Raw genomic sequence first — 16,082 nt, 5'->3', positions numbered from 1 at the left:
GACGGGGTGGCATAAACAACAGAAATTTGTTTCTCACAGTTCTGGAGGCTGGGAAGTCCAGCGTCAAGGTCCAGCAGGGCTGGCTCCTGGTGGGGCCTCTCTTCCCAGCTTGCAGACAGCCGCCTTCTTGCCATCTCTTCACGTGGCAGGTGGGGTTGGGGGGCCAGCAAGCTCTCTGCTGATTCTTTTCATAAGGGCACTAATCCCATTATGGGGGCCCCACTCTTTTGACCTCATCTAACCCTAATTATCTTCCAAAGGCCCCACCTCCAGATACCATCCCACGGAGGTTAGGGTGCCGACATCTGAATTCGGTGGGGGACACGATTCAGTCCATATTCGCCTGTCAGTTCTCACTGGAGGGTCATGGCCACATCTCAGAGGCTCTGATTCAGCCCACAGCTCCCTCCTTGGACCTGCCACACCAACCCGCTCCCTCCTCCACTCTCTGCTGGTGGCTACTTCACCCAGAACACAGAAACCCCAGAGGCGAAGCATCCCTCCCCTCCCTCCCCCTGCTGTGTGAGGCCCCGCCCTCGCCCGTGCTCTGCCTCCCCTCGCCCGGCCTTCCCGCCTGGGTTCATCCCCGTAAATGCCACACGTAGCCCTGGGGGGCCTTTCTACTCAAGCCCACCCCATCCACAGCCGCCACCCCATTCTCTGCGTCTCTTCAGCAGCAAAGCTCCTTGGAAGAACCATCTAGGCCAGTGATTCTCAGCCCTCTCCCCAGGGGACATCCGGCAATGTCTAGAGACATTTTTGTTTGATACAACTGGGGAGATGAGCCTTGCGAGCTGCTAAACATCCTGCAGTGCCCACGACAAAGAGTGACAAAGAGTGACAAAGAGCGACCCAGCCCCAGGCCAGCAGTGGCGAGGTGCAGTGACCCTGGCCCCAGCGCTGCTCCTGCGGGTGCGGTTCCCAGGCCAGTGGCCGCACCGAGGACATGGGGAGGATGCACCATGCCCTGCCCCACCTGTGCCCGCTGGATGGGGCAGCCGTTCCCTCAAGCTCGCAGGTGAGCCCCGTGTCCATCTGGCTTGATAGGTCCTGGCCCGGCGGCAGCCTCCCTGCCCCTGCGGCCACTCGCCCTCCACTCACGCTGGTGCGGCTGCTCCCCACCTGTCCCTGTCAACGACACCTGCCGAGGTCCTCTGTCCCTTCTCGCTGTGTCCCTGGCTGCCCCTGTGCTGCCTGCACCACCCCCTCCCTGCAGGCTGCCGCTGTTCACGACTGCTTCCGGGCAGCCGGCGACCTCCGACCCCGGGTTTAAGGGTGACCTGTGAGATCACAGCTCCCACATTCATGTCCAGAGCCCTTGCCTGAGCCCCCCACTCGTGTTCCCGGCACCTGCACCGTGGCTGCCCGGGCACCCACCGCGGACACCTCTGTCCAGACAGGCCTCGGCCCCGCCTCTCGCGGTGGGAGCTCCTGTCTGGGATGCGACGGTGACGGTGACGGCCCTCCGCCCACCCTTCACCTCCCCTGAACACGAACACACAGCCTGCCTGGCACCGGCCCAGCTCCTCCAGGTGCTGCCGGGAAAGCTGGGGGAGGGCGCTCCCACCCCCACGGCCTCGGCCTCGGTCCTCCCACCCAGGAGGCTCCAGCTGTCTCCTGGCCCTGCCTCTCCCAGACAGCCCCTCAAAGGTCACACAAACGCGGAAATGTGATGGCGCCGCTGTGTGGGGCCCCGTGATTTCCACCTGCTCTTGGGATCAAACCCTAAATCCTGACCGGGGCTCCTGGTCTGTCCCCTGCCTTTCCCGCTGGCTGGCTCTCTGTGGCGCCCTCACATCCCGTCTTCCCTCCCAGTTGCAAAAGCCTGACTCATTGTCCCCTGAGGGGACGGCTCCCATGCAGCCTCCCCGGCCTCTCCTGAGCCTCTCCCTGCCTGTCAGGGGGCGGCTACGGCACAGCCAGACCGCCGCCGAGTGTCCTGCTGCTCCGCAGGTGCTTAGCAAGTGTTTGCTGACAATTTGCATGCATTTTTCAGGGGGTTAGGGTCCAGCATTCCCCAGGGCTGACAGAGTGCATGGCTTTTTATCCTTGCCGCAGGCTGCTAATGCCACCGATGATCTGCCCACTGCCTAACCCCTAGAACCTGCGAAGGTGCCTCATTCACAGAGTCTTTGGGGTGTGGCCAAGTGCAGGGTCTGGAGGCGAGGAGATTGCCCTGGATTATCTGGGACGGCCTTGGACTCACTGGGAGTGTCGCAGAGGGAGGCAGGAGGTTGGACACACAGTGGGAGGGAGGCCTTCGGGGACAGAGGCTGAGCCTGGAGTGACGCGGCTGCGGACATGGAGAACCAGCAACAGGGACCCTGGAGAGGCGGGATCCTCCCCCGGTGCCTAGCACGGCCCTGCCCGCACCTCCACTTTGAACTTCGCCTTCAGAGCCACGAGGGGACGGATCTCTGCTGTTTGCAGCCACCACGCCGTGGCCGTTTGTTACGGCAGCCACAGGACAGACACGCAAAGGGTACGACAAGGTGCCTCGCAGTGGTTCCCTTTCACATTTTACCCATTGCTGTTGAGGCTGATTTATTTATAGGCTATTTAGGTTTCTTGTCAATCCAGTTTTTTTTCTTTAAAAAAAGCAGCTCATTGAGACAGAATTCCCGTGCTCTCAGATAAGTCTCCCCAGCCCTGCCTGACCCTGCCCCAGCCCTGATGTCCCTGGATGATGTCACATCGGCATTTACATCCTTGGCTCCCAAGGACCGGGCGGCCAGGGTTGTGTGGTTGGCTGCGGCCCAGTCACGGCCAGGGGCTATGGCAGACGTCCGCCTGCCCACGGGGACCTGCACAGGCCACCTCGGAACCTCACAGCCCTCAGCAGGCGGTTCTTAGTCTCGGGGAACGGGGCGAGGAGTGAGGACCGCGGCAGGCCTGAGCTCACTTGCGGGAACGTGAGCAGCCAACACTGAGAGCACCGATTTCGTGCCAGGAGCTGTGATCGGCCCTGTCTATTCTTGCATCTCTCTGTGTAATCTTCTCAAGAACCATGACAGGCCGGGCGCGGTGGCTCACGCCTGTAATCCTAGCACTCTGGGAGGCCGAGGCGGGAGGATTGCTCAAGGTCAGGAGTTTGAGACCAGCCTGAGCAAGAGCGAGACCCCGTCTCTACTAAAAACAGAAAGAAATTAGCTGGACAACTAAAAATATATAGAAAAAATTAGCCAGGTGCAGTGACGCATGCCTGTAGTCCCAGTTACTCCGGAGGCTGAGGCAGGAGGATCGCTCGAGCCCAGGAGTTGGAGGTTCCCGTGAGCTAGGCTGATGCTACGGCACTCTAGCCCGGGCAACAGAGTGAGATACTGTCTCAAGAAAAAAATAATAACCATGACAATTAGGTGCTATTGTTACGTCAGGGAGGCTCAGAGAGGTTAAGTAACTTGCTCAGGGTCACACAGTAAACAGGAGAATAAACAAATAAATGAGCGACATGCCATCCTGGAGCCACAGGTGCAGTTTCCCACGGAGGCCTCCCCGCAGCTGTCGCCACCCCTTGCTCTGCCCCGAGTGTGCCAGTCTATGGGCACACGAGGAGGGTGGAAATGAAGGAGCTGTAGTTGCTGATCTTGACCCAGGCGCCCTGGGGCGAGGGAGAGGAGGATTTGGCTCAGGGGCCCTGGGGGGCCTGTGAGCGCTTCCTGGAGAGGGTCCTGCTGCTATGTCATAGCTCTCTGCCAGCCCATCCCAGCAGCCACACAGAACAGCCCCAGACAACCTGGAGCTGTCAGACCTGTTTCCAGGTGCAGCCCGGGGGAGGGGGCGGGGGCGGGGCAGGACGGAGCGGTGGGAAAGGGGTAGGTGTGAGGTTGGGCAGGCGCTGCCCAGACAACTCTGCCCGGCCAGGCCCAGGCGTGGCCACGGAGCGGGACTGGGTGCGGGGCGCCCTGCAGCATCAGCAGCCGGCAGACAGACAGACAGACGCAGGGCCGAGGCCTGGGGTAGGAGCGGAGTCGCGGGCAGGCGCATTCCGAGGCAGGATGTCGGGGAAAGGGAGCAAAGGCGCGGCGGAGGATCCCGGCTCGGAGCCCACGCTGGGGTACGTGGGGCTGACGGGGGCCTTAGGGTAAAAGGCACTGGGAGGGGCCAGCAGCAGGGGGTGGGATGAGGGAGAGGGGTCAAAGGGCGAGACCACCAAGGGGCGTGGACAGGGGCCCTGCTCAGGGCGGGAGGCCGGTCCTGCCCTGGCTCAGCTGTCCTGTGCGAGACTCGCTCTCCCCTCTCCCCATGGCGGGCTCCCAGAAGCACCCAATCCCGGGGGTGGGGACAGACCTCGTCCTCCTTTGAGGAGCTCCCTGGCTGGGGGAGGAGACAGCCTCATGGACAGAGAAGGGCTTGGTGGGGGTCACCAGGGTGCGACTGGGATGTGCTGGGGAGTGTCGGGGTTGGGAAGCGGGGAGCTTCTTGGCTGGTGAGGCCAGAGCTGAGTCTTTGGTCTCAGGTTTTAAAAGCAACATTCATTGCTCATTTCTGACTCAGGAAATACTACGTCTCATTGCACAAAATCTCAAAGCTACAAAAAGATGTTGAGAAGACAATAAAAATCGAGGGGCAGCCGAGCGTGGTGGCTCACACCTGTCATCCCAGCACTCTGGGAGGCCAAGGTGGGAGGACTGCATGAGGCCAGGAGTTTGAGACCAGCCTGGGCAATGTAGCAAGATCCCATCTCTACAAAAGTTTTAAAATTAGCTGGGCGTGGTGGCATGCCTGTAGTCCCAGGTACTCGGGAGGCCAAGGCAGGAGGATCGATGGAGCCCAGGAGTTCCAGGCTGCAGTGAGCTGTGATTGCATCATGCCACTGCACTCCAGCCTGGGTGACCGAGTCAGACCCTGTCTCTTAAAAACGCACACACACACACAAAGCACAGGGCACACACTGGTTGGCATGCACATGGGAGAATGCTGGGGGGAGGGGGTGGCGGGCCTGCGTGGACCGAGTTGAACCCATCCTTTAGCAGCTGTGAGGAGGCACATCAGGTTGCCTCCCACGGCCTCAGTTTCCTCATCCTTCCAATGGGGTGGTCATAACCCCCCGGGCTTAGATGAGACATTGCAGGCAAAGCTCTCGCTCCACACTCCAGCTCCGCCTTCCTCCGGCCTCTGCGCAGGGGCGGGGTGGGTGGGCCGTGCCCGCTGCCCCTGCCCAAGGGCCGAATCCCAACCCTCCCTGCAGCGGGGCCGTCAGGCTTCCACCTGCCTGCTTTGCCCTGTTTCTCAGACTCTGCCCCACAGCCCTCTGCACGCTCTGGTCCGTCTGTCCAGACGCCCGCCCTCCAGGGGCCCTCCCTGCCACTCGCCCACGGCAGCCAGAGCGGCAGGGGCTCTCAGCCAGCCTCTGGAAGGAGCCTACGCGTGCTGATCGTGTTTGTGATTATATTGTTTTCCGTGTCATGTGCCATGTCTGGACAGGACCACCAAGAGGGCTGGCCAAGTCGGGCATGGTCACCTGGGTGGCCCGGGTCCCGTTAAGGGCCTGCCTGGTGGGCAGCCAGGAGTCCTGGGGAGCCCCACCCCAGCAAGCGCTGGGGCCCCTCCCCCGCCGTGGGCAGGCGAGGCAAGAACGCCCCTGGCATGAGAGGCAGGGCCGGGGTCCAGCCCCAGCCCCTGAGGACACTGCGGGACCTCAGCCCATCTGTCTCCTCATCTGCCAAGCAGAAGCTGCTGGCTCCTCGATCATGCTATTGAGCACCAGGTGAGCACGAGGTGTGCACCCGAGAGGACACAGGTGATGGCTGCTGAGAAAGAGAGAGGTTCCTCACCTCCCCACCTGGGAAAGGTGCAACTGAGCTGGGGGGGGTCCTGGGATGGACATCAGGACACCTGTGTGCCATAGCTCACCCCGGACTCGTCTGCCCTGGGCCCTGAATACCAGGCCTTGAATCAGGCCAGAGAAAGCCCTGCAAAGGCACTAGGGAGCCATGGAAGAAGTGAGAGCTGGGCTGATGTGACCAAGAGCTGCTTAAACCGCAGGCAGGGAAAGCTGGGCTTAGGCCAGAGGTGTTGGTAACGCCGGCAGAGCTGTGGGGCAGGGCCCTGGAACCCGAAGGCCCAGGAGAGCTCCAGGCCAACTGTGCCACCGCCGGAGGTGGGCCCCAGGCAGCCCCAGCCAGACCTGCTCCTCCAGGAAGCGCCTGCCAGGGGGCCTGGGCTGGGCCTGGGCTGATCCCACTCCCACCCTCCACCCACTCTCGGGGGCAGGATCTGGGTGGCACTCCCTGGGTCTGGCTGTGGGGAGGGCACAACCGGGTCCCCTTCCGGCCCAAGACAGGGGCTGAGCACAGCCAGTGGACAGGCCTTTACTGAGCGCCTGCTGTATGCTGCACCCTCCTGCAGGCCGTCGTGAGAGGGGCGGCAGTGAGCGTGGAGGCCCGTGCTGCCAAGGGGAGGGAGGTGTCCGCAGGTGTGGCCAGGAAGGTGCCTGGCATTGGTTCCTGCCTCCCCAGTTTCCACGGCTGGGACTACCGCCGAGCCGGGCACCGCCACTCTCGTTGTCTTATTGTTCACAGGGACGGGGCCACGCAGTGGGGTCAGCGGGCTCCGTCCACAGGGCAGCACTGGCCCCACCTCACAGATGCGCAGAGTGGCCGGCGGGGCAGGTGCTGATGGGGCCGCCGGCCTCCAGGGCACCCGGGGGGACGCTGAGGCCCTGCTCACCGCTCACGCCCACTGCCGATGCCCATGCAGCTCTGAGCAGAGGTCCTGGGCGTGGCCTGGTGGCATCTGCCAAAGGCTGAGGACTGCTCACGTCCCCACGCGACACACACACAGACACACACAGACACCCAGACACACAGGGACATAGACACTGAGGCACACACAGAGACACACTGACACAAACGCGTGCGTACGCAGAGACACACGCAGGATTTGTACGAGGTCCGCAGCCTCTGGGCTGGGCGCTCAGAGGCCCCCTTGCTGGTCCTGGCAGTCCTCCTCTGAGCGTCCTCCCTGGCCTCTCCCCACCCCTCTCCCCCCACCCTCCCTCCTCCACTCTCAGCCCCACTGGGGCTCCCTTGGGCCGTCAGGAAAAGCCCAGAAAGATCAAGGCCCCAGGGCAGCCTCAGCTCTGCAGCACCTGCCCGCACCTCCCACCTGCGCCCACGGGTGCCCAGCCCCAGAACATTCTCTGCTTCTCCTTTGAGACCCTCCTTCCAGGACCAGCCGAGGGCCATCACCTCCCCAGAGCAAGCACCAACCCTCCTCAGCGCTCAGGCACCAAATGTGTGCTCCCCTGTGGCCAACCCCAGGCCTCAGTTTCCCCACTTGACACCTCAAAAGCTCTGTGGCCTCTGAGGCAAAGAGCCCTCAGAGTCCCTGGGAGAGTCTGGGAGAGCCCTGCTTGGCCATCATGCAGGTGGCCAGGGCTGACGCAGGTGAGTGTGTGCGTCCGTGTGTGAGGAGCCGGTGCTGGGTGGCGTGCCAGGGTCACGTGCGGCGTGGCGTGCCGAGGGCTGCAGCCCACGCCGGAGCCGGGAGCCCAGGGCCCTCCCACACAAGCGCGCCTGGGCGGCAGGTGAATGGAGGGTCGCAGGCAGCCCCTGGCCCCTGTGAGGCCCCCGAGTGGGTCCCACATGTGTCCCCACCACCCAGCCCACACCGCCCCCCCAGCAGGATGGACCCCTTCGAGGACACGCTGCGGCGGCTGCGGGAGGCCTTCAGCTCGGGGCGCACGCGACCGGCCGAGTTCCGGGCTGAACAGCTCAGGGGCCTGGGCCGCTTCCTACAGGACAACAAGCAGCTTCTGCAGGACGCGCTGGCCCAGGACCTGCACAAGGTGGGCTGGGGCATGGTGACCCAGGCAGGGGCTGCTGGTGTCCTTCCCAGGGGGGGCTGCACCCTCTGTGGCGTCCCTGTCCTCCCCGAGGGGGACTGTGCCCCCCGACGTGACTGGCTGCGTGCCCAGTTTTATTCCTGTGTATTTAATGCACCCTTCTCTGGCGTGTGGTGTGTGACAGGCACCTTACGTTAATCTACCGACACCCACAGCCTTCCTGTGAGGCAGGTTCGATTATCAGCCCTGTGTTGCAAATGGGGAAACCGAGGCACTCAGAGGTTCAGTCCCTTGCCTGAGGTCACACAGCCAGGAAGTGGCAGATCAGAATTGCAGCCTGGCTCTAGGGCCCGGCTCCTGTCCCGTGTGCGGCTCCCATAGGACCACTGTGCCACCATAGGGACTGTCTCTATATGCCCCGGGGTCGGGGGGAGACCCTACCTGCCCAGCCCTGGCCTGACCTCCCCACGCCCCTCTGCTGCAGTCGGCCTTTGAGTCGGACATATCTGAGCTCATCCTCTGCCAGAACGAGGTGGACCTGGCCCTCGGGAACCTGCAGGCGTGGATGAAGGACGAGCCAGTCGCCAAGAACACGGTGAGCCCTGCTGGGGCAGAGGCCCGGCCCAGGCCCCTTCCTGCCCCGAGCCCCAGCGAGTGGCCACTTTCTCAAGACCTCATCTTCTCCTTCGGGACTGCGTCGCGCAGGGGGCTGGGGGCCCCATGAGCGGGGGTGGGTTCTGGGGCGGCCGGCAGCGCGGCCTCACTGTGTGCCCTGCGCCCCAGCTCACGAAGCTGGCCTCGGCCTTCATCCGGAAGGAGCCCTTCGGCCTGGTGCTCATCATCGCGCCCTGGAACTACCCGCTGAACCTGACGCTGGTGCCCCTGGTGGGCGCCCTGGCCGCAGGTGAGCAGGGGCCCCTGGGTCCACTCCGTCCTGGCCCAACGCCCTTCCCAAACAGCACCTGCTGCGTCCTGCACGTGGTGCCTCCAAGTTCAGCCCCAGGCCGGTGAGGGGCCCGGCCTCCCCCCACGACTTCCCCACCTGCCCTTGCAGGGAACTGCGTGGTGCTGAAGCCATCAGAAATCAGCAAGGCCGCAGAGAAGGTCCTGGCTGAGGTGCTGCCCCAGTACCTGGACCAGGTGAGAGTGGCCCTGCCCTAGCAGCACCCGGCGTCCCCACACCCCTGCCCTGCCAGCCGAGGTCCCCCTGTCCCGGGTCTGTCCCTGAGCCACCCGTCCCGCCTTGCAGAGCTGCTTTGCCGTGGTGCTGGGCGGGCCCCAGGAGACCGGGCAGCTGCTGGAGCACAAGTTCGACTACATCCTCTTCACGGGTGAGGGCAGCCCCGCCAGGTCCCGGGGGTGGTGGGGGACAGCACGGAACACAGTGGGGGCACTGTGGAGGGAGGAGGCCGTGGCCAGTGGGGGGAGTGCGTATGGAGAGCTCGAGGTATTACAGATGGCAACTGTCCTGGGCAGGCTTGGAGAGACGGGACCCTGGGGTGGCCAGGCCAGAGGCAGAGCCCAGTGGTGAGGCAGGGTCGGCAGGGGAGGTGAGTGGGGCGGAACCTGGCCCGTGAGGGTCTCTGTGGAAAGGAAGGGGGCAGGAGTCAGTTGCCTGGACTGTCTGATTGAGGCTCACCGTGTCCCGGGGAAGCCCTGGGGTAGGCAGATGGTCACGGCCACTGCGGGTGCCCCAGGCCCAGGCCATCCCACCTGGTCCAGGTGACCCAAAGGCCACTCTGGTTCCCCTCCACGCCCAGGGAGCCCTCGTGTGGGCAGGATCGTCATGACCGCCGCCGCCAAGCACCTGACGCCCGTCACTCTGGAGCTCGGCGGCAAGAACCCCTGCTACGTGGACGACAACTGCGACCCCCAGACCGTGGCCAACCGCGTGGCCTGGTTCCGCTACTTCAACGCCGGCCAGACCTGCGTGGCCCCCGACTACATCCTGTGCAGCCCCGAGACCCAGGAGCGCCTGCTGCCCGCCCTGCAGAGTGCCATCGCCCGTTTCTACGGCGACGACCCCCAGAGCTCCCCAAACCTGGGCCGCATCATCAACCAGAAGCAGTTCCAGCGGCTGCGGGCACTGCTGGGCTGTGGCCGTGTGGCCATCGGCGGCCAGAGCGACGAGAGCCAGCGCTACATCGGTGGGTCCCGCTCGCCCCGCCACGGCCACCCGGGCCGAGACCCGTCCGCGCTGGAGGGGCCACCGCTGGGCCTCGAGCCTGGGCCGGCGCCCAAAACCTCGGCCCCATGGCCAGAGCGCAGCCCTGAGCCCGACACGCTGTGCTCCTGTGGCTGCGGTGCTCAGCCTGGGACGCCGCGACCCGACTCAGTCCCCACAGCTTGGACTCTCGAAGCTCACACCCAGGGCTCCAGGGCGCTAAGATCCTAACCCCCTGTCCCACCATCTCTGTCCCACGAGGCCTCGACCCCAGAGTCAGTGGGCCCACGACCCTAGGCTCTAAACCCTGACGGCCCCGCCTGAGCCCCACAGTCTCCCGGGCCGTGCGGCCCAGCAGCTCAGGGTGACGGTGCCGATCCAGCATTCTGGGCGCTGTCACCCCTGACTGTGAGACCCAGGCTGGGGGATTCTCTGGGTCCTGTAGGCCGGGGAAGCCCCTACGGTCCCTTCCCAGGGGCTCTGGGGACTTTCTTCCCGAGAACACCCCAAAGCCGGGAGTCCTGGGAAGTCAGGCCCAGGGGAGGCCGTGTCCTGGCCGTGTCCCCGGGGCTGAGCCGTCCCCGTGCCCGCAGCGCCCACGGTGCTGGTGGACGTGCGGGAGACGGAGCCGGTGATGCAGGAGGAGATCTTCGGGCCCATCCTGCCCATCGTGAACGTGCGCAGCCTGGACGAGGCCATCGACTTCATCAACCGGCGGGAGAAGCCCCTGGCGCTCTACGCCTTCTCCAACAGCAGCCAGGTGCGGCCGCGCTGGGCGCAACAGGGGCCAAAGGGGGCACACTGGCCACCCCCCTTTCACAGCCCTTCTTGAAGGGCTTTAGGCCAGCAGATGCCTCAAGTGCGACTATAATCCAGGTCACGTGGTGCCACTGCATCCTGCACAGGGTGCCTGCAGAGGGGACTCAGGCAGGGTCGAACCCTGCCAGGTGCGTGGCCGGCCAGCCCTCCTGGGCACCCGGAGGAAGGGATGCCCTTTTCCATCTGGCCTGTCCAGAGAGCTCCTTTTCCCTGGCTGTGCACAGGCTGCATGGGCAAGCAGAGCCCTGTCCGGGCTTGGGGGACAGGCCAGAGCCGGGCTGGTCGTGGTAGGGCCTGAGCGCTGTAGCACAGTGTCCTAACCTTACTGCCACGTCTCAAGGCCAGGGGCTTCCTCCATCTCTGTGTCACGGAGGTCATGACCACCTCGGCACCCTAGACATCACGGAGAAGGCGCCGTTCCCCAGGAAGCGCTTTCCGGGGGACGACAGCTCAGAAGAGGGTGGAGAAGGGGCAGCCATGGAAGATGCTGGGGCCCCTCTGCCTTCCCGGTGCCGGGGTCGGGCTCAAACCCTCCCCCCGGGTGACTGGAGCCCACTACCCACCTCCTCCCCAGGTAGTGAACCAGATGCTGGATCGGACCAGCAGCGGCAGCTTTGGTGGCAACGAGGGCTTCATCTACATGACACTGCCGTCCCTGCCGCTGGGGGGAGTGGGTGAGTCCCTGCCTTCCTCCACCAGGTCCAGCCCCGACCCCCAGGGGAGCCTGGGTTTAGTACCCCAGACCCAGGAAGTCCCTTTACTCACTGCTCAACCTCCATCCAGCTCCTGGGCCTCTCTCAAGGCCTCAGCTGCGGGCTCCTGGCCTGGGCAGCGGGCTGCTGCTGAGGCCGGCACGTCGGGCTGGGTGGGCTGCCCGGCCTCAGGCCCTCACGCTCTGTGCCCACGCAGGCAACAGCGGCATGGGCAGGTACCAGGGCAAGTTCTCCTTCGACACCTTCTCCCACCACCGATCCTGCCTGCTCTCCCACGCGGGCCTGGAGAAGCTCAATGAGATCCGCTACCCGCCCTACACTGCCTGGAGCCAGCAGCTGCTCAGCTGGGCCCTGGCGTCCCGGAGCTGCACCCTGCTGTGAGCATCCCTCCCGCCTGCTCACAGCCCCTCCCGGCCCAGACCCTCAGGGCCTCGGACTGGTGGCGCAGAGTCACAGGAAGGGGGCTGGGGGGCCGCAAAGTGCAACCGGTGTCCCCATCACCCCAGCCTCCCCAATTCCAGCCCTTCACTCTCTTGGTCGCGGCTGACGGGCCCAGTCCTGGAGGCAGCGTCACCCAGACACTGAGCAAAGACGGTGCCGGCCACACCGAGCTGTGCAGGGCCTTGAGCCCCTCCGGCCTTGCGCTGCTCCGTCCTCCAGCTCCCCTCCCCCTCCGCTCCCCCCAGCTCCCTGCCACGGCCCTCCCAGGGACTCCCCCACACCCGTTGGGGCTCTGCAGCCCCCTCAGGCTCCCACGGCGGCCCCATCCCCCTGGAAAGCTTCGGTTTGCACCACTCCACTGCTGCAGCCTTACTGGGTGCCCATGGGCAAGTCCCTTAACTTCTCCAAGCCTCAGTTTCCCTATGTGAAAGTTGCCGGAACCAAAATGGAGTCACTTAGGTCACACGCTCACAAAACGGAGTCCGGGGAGGCTGTGAGGAACCCTTCACGTGTACGTGCCTGTGACAGGACTTATCCCAAGACACTAGTGCACGTAGACCGCTGAGAGGACGTGTGACAAGAGCTTCCTCAAGAGAGTGGTGTCCCCGAGAGCACGCTCGCACAAGGACAGGGACCCAACAGCGTCTCCACTGATGAACACACAGCTCCTGCAATGAGCTGTGGTCAGTGAACCTTGTTTCAAAGCAGCTTATGTTTACGTGGACTTCTCTTTGTCTTCAAATCTTGCCCTTTAATGTAACACCCCCCCCCCCCGCCCCCGCCCCGTCATAGCGTACGCAGGATTGTGGTCCTTTGCAATCTTCCCAAATAAACTCGTCTGTTCCGGAGAGCCCGAGTGCCGTGGTGTCATCATGGCTCACTGCGACCTCACGCTCCTGGGCTCAAGTGACCCTCTTGCCTCAGACTCCTGAGTAGCTGGGACTACAGGTGTGAGCCAGCCACCACGTCCGGCTAATTTTTCTATTTTTAGTAGAGAAGGGGGCTTGCCCTTGCTCAGGCCGGTCTTGAACTTCTGAGTTTAAGCTCCTGAGCTCAAACGGTTCGCCTGGTTTGGCCTCCCAGAGTGCTGGGATGACAGGCGTGAGCCACCGCACCTGGCCCTGAGTTTCCTTTTAGGTGGACATTTATCTTGTAGGGTGGGGTTCCCATCTGTCACTTAGAGTTGGTGTGAGCAGTCAGTGGGTTCTAGGGCCCTGGCGTCCCCACTCTGGGGTGCAACTGAGTCATCCTTGGGTACCGATGCCCTGGCTGCAGAGATGGCCTCAGCCACACACATCCTAGAGCATCCCAGGACCACGTTACAGTCTTAAGGTTGTGACGGCAGCCCCTCCTTGTCCATCAGTCACAGCGTCCTGCTTCCAGGAGGCTTGGGGGTGGTCCCAGTGGGGGTCAGGGGTCAGATTCACCCATAGATGCTGGTTCCACGTTTATGTGGTAATTGGCCCCAGTTTAGAGTGGCTGATAAGAAAAATGACAATATGGGGTGAGTCCTCCTGCCCCGACCCCAGGACACCAGGCTGGTGGGAAAGGGTAGGCCAGGGCCCCAGGAACAGGCTGCGGAGAGGCCTGGCAAAGCAGACGGTGCAGGTGGACCTGTGCCCGGTGTGTGGCTGGCTGGGGCACGAGGGTCGGGGGATCTGTGTGGTGCCCAGGGCAACGGCCCCCTGGCAGCACCACCAGCCATGGAGCTGACCAGCTACGATGAAGATGGAAGCCACTGGGGACCAGCACCCAGCCCCGCCTCCTGATTTGGGGCACAAGAGAAATCCCAGGTTCTTTCCTGACACCATGTAGCAGATGGATGACGCATGACCAAGGTGCCACCTCCCGTCACCACTGCAAATGGGCTCAGGAGTTTTCAATGTGCTCTGGAGGAATATAGGAAGAAATGACACGTTCATTACCCCCAAGTGCTGGGGACTGAAATCCATGCTGTCTACGCCCAGTTACCTGGGCGGGTTGCTGGACAGTGAGATCCGTGAAGGCAGAAATATGGGTTAGTTCGCAATGTGTCCACAATACTCAGCCAGAGCTGGCGCACGAGCAGCCCCCAGAATGCCTGTGGGTGAACTATTGAAGGACGAGCATGCGGGTGTGTATCCGAGAGGGCGCGGGAGGGAGGGGGAGACGGCGCTGCCCCACCGTCCTGTCCGGCTTGCTCTCTCCGCCCCTCCATCCCCCTAGCCGACCACGTGAGCCCTCTGAGGACAGGGCTGAGCCGTGCGTGTGTACTGCTGTCCAGGTGAGAGTGGCATCTGGGGTGTGAACCGGAGTCATCAGCAGACAGATGGTGTTTGCGGCCATTGGAAAGGGGTGGCAGAGGAGGGAGCCAGCACCGGGCTCTGGGGCCCCCCACAGCCACAGGCTCTCTGGAGGCCGAGCAGCAGACAGCAGCAAGGGTTTCCAGAAGGGTGGAACGCCAGGGAGTTGGGGAGAGATTGTCGGGCCCTTGGCAACATGGGGTACAAGGCTGCAGCGGGGGCAAGCAGAGAGGGGAGTTAGAGCCCAGGCAGGAGGCCCCACACGCCCTCCTGGGCCAAGCTGTAGACTCCTGGGCTGACTTAGGTTCTGACCCCTTTCTGGGCCTCAGTTTCCCCAACTGCAGTGAAGAAGTTGGACCCATTGATGCCCCCCGTGCTACTGTCCTCTGCCCTCACCCACGCCACGGGCTGCCCCGTCTCCAGGCTCGAGCCCGCCCTGTGCCCCTCATTTCTCGCAGCTGCCCTGGGCCAGGAGAGAGCTCGGCCCCACGTCCCGGGCAGAAGCCGAGGCCCAGCGAGTCCCGACTCTCTCCAGTGCACAGCCCGTCAGGGATGGGGCCAGGGCCGGGGTGGCCCCTCTACCCGCTGGGGCTGAGGTGGGGCTCGGCCCCTCCAGACTGTTCACGCCGCTGCACGCCTGCCGGTACGTGCAGACTCAGGCACGCATCCCCAGACATGGGCGCACACGCATGCACACACACGCACACACACATGTGCACACACTCTGTCGGGATCGGGGGCTGCTGTTTCTGAAGGTTCCTGCTCCGGCTCCAGGCCCCCCTTCCCGTCTATAGACACCCACCAAAACGGGGAAGCTGGGCCGCAGCCAAGGGAAGTGGAACTTTCCAGAACCCCTACTGCTGTCCTCCCCAGGACCTCCTGACAGGAAGCTCCCTGGCCCCCAGCAGCCCCCAAAATAGCCGGGTGTGCTGAGCAGGCCCTTCCCTCCTGAGAGGCCACCCGGGTCAGCAGCGCCCGCAGCCTGGGTGGTGTCTAGAACAAAGACCCAGGCTTGGGGCTGATAAAGCAGGGGTGGCCTGAGACCCTGCCCTGAGCAGAGCGGGACTGGCGGGCTCACAGGCTCCTCTGCCAACTGCCTCCGCCTCCTGCCACACCTGCGAAACTGAGCCGAGGACAGCTCCCTCGGGCCATGAAGGACTCGGAGGCCGTCAGCACGGCCCATGGTCGTCTCTGCCCTCCTTTGGCTGCGGTTCCAGAGCCGGGGGGTGGGGGGATGGCCCCCCAGGGAGCTCCGAGGGAGCCCTGGCCCTCTTGGTGCCCCAGCCTCACCTTCCCCCACCCCTCCAGCAACCTGTCCCGGTCCCACTGTCCCGAGGGGTGCAAGGATGAACCACTGTCCCCATGAGCTCCTGCGGGGTGGGGGGCGGGAGAGCCCCGCCACACAAAGAGCTGCGTGAGACCCGGGAGGCTTCAGACAGGCTCAGCCTAGAGGGACCCGGCCAGCCGGAGGCCCCAGGGCTGGTGGCCTGGCCAGATGGAGCAGGCTGGGCCAGCCTGGGAAGACCCACGTTTGGTGGTGAAGAAGGGCTGGGAGCAGAGCCAGCAGGAGGCCCAAGCTCAGGGCCCCCTGGCCCAGCCTTGCCTCTCTCCTCAGTGACCTCTGGACTGTCCTCAGCTCCTCCCAGCAGACAGCTGAGCCTGGTGGGAGGGCCGGGCCCCAGGGCTGGGTAGGGGGACCTTGCCTTGGTCCTTCCCGGCTTGCCCCTTGAGAGGCAGCAGGGTGGGGGGTAGGGTAGAGGGGACACCCTGGGTTCCAGCCCCAGTTCTGCCTCCAGAGCTCTGTGTGCCTTTAGTCATTCCATCAGAGCCTCAGTTTCCACATCTACAAAATGGGTCTGAGGGTCACTTCCAGAACA

The 16,082-nt window shown here is 64.0% G+C and overlaps 2 protein-coding genes across 4 annotated transcripts in view; both read left to right on the top strand.

Annotated features, from left to right (window-relative positions):
* ACY3 (aminoacylase 3) overlaps positions 1-16,082 on the top strand; it is a 189,597-nt gene that overhangs the window by 168,188 nt on the left and 5,327 nt on the right. The window lies entirely within an intron of this gene.
* LOC105867427 (aldehyde dehydrogenase family 3 member B2-like) lies at positions 3,996-11,863 on the top strand. 3 transcript variants are annotated; one of them, XM_076001246.1, is made up of 10 exons: positions 3,996-4,054; positions 7,627-7,789; positions 8,271-8,381; positions 8,570-8,690; positions 8,841-8,926; positions 9,036-9,117; positions 9,547-9,933; positions 10,544-10,710; positions 11,344-11,443; positions 11,679-11,863. In XM_076001246.1, the coding sequence occupies exons 1-10, from the start codon at positions 3,996-3,998 to the stop codon at positions 11,861-11,863; spliced, it is 1,461 nt and encodes a 486-aa protein (XP_075857361.1). The 3 variants fall into 3 exon arrangements, with proteins under 3 accessions (XP_075857361.1, XP_075857362.1, XP_075857363.1); XM_076001247.1 differs by lacking the exons at positions 3,996-4,054; positions 8,271-8,381 and having other exon boundaries at positions 7,628-7,789; XM_076001248.1 differs by lacking the exons at positions 3,996-4,054; positions 9,036-9,117 and having other exon boundaries at positions 7,628-7,789; positions 9,816-9,933.

This window comes from Microcebus murinus, chromosome 4 (assembly GCF_040939455.1).
Source record: "Microcebus murinus isolate Inina chromosome 4, M.murinus_Inina_mat1.0, whole genome shotgun sequence".
In the NCBI taxonomy this organism is placed as follows: Eukaryota; Metazoa; Chordata; class Mammalia; order Primates; family Cheirogaleidae; genus Microcebus; species Microcebus murinus.
Note: the sequence above shows the minus strand (reverse complement) of the source record. Positions and strands in the feature narration are given on the sequence as shown.

Coding starts and splice junctions, on each gene's coding strand:
- LOC105867427 (XM_076001246.1), top strand. CDS start 3,996: ATGTCGGGGAAAGGGAGCAAAGGCGCGGCGGAGGATCCCGGCTCGGAG. Junction 8,382..8,569: donor AGCCAGTCGCCAAGAACACG/GTGAGCCCTGCT, acceptor CCTGCGCCCCAG/CTCACGAAGCTGGCCTCGGC. Junction 9,934..10,543: donor CGAGAGCCAGCGCTACATCG/GTGGGTCCCGCT, acceptor CCGTGCCCGCAG/CGCCCACGGTGCTGGTGGAC.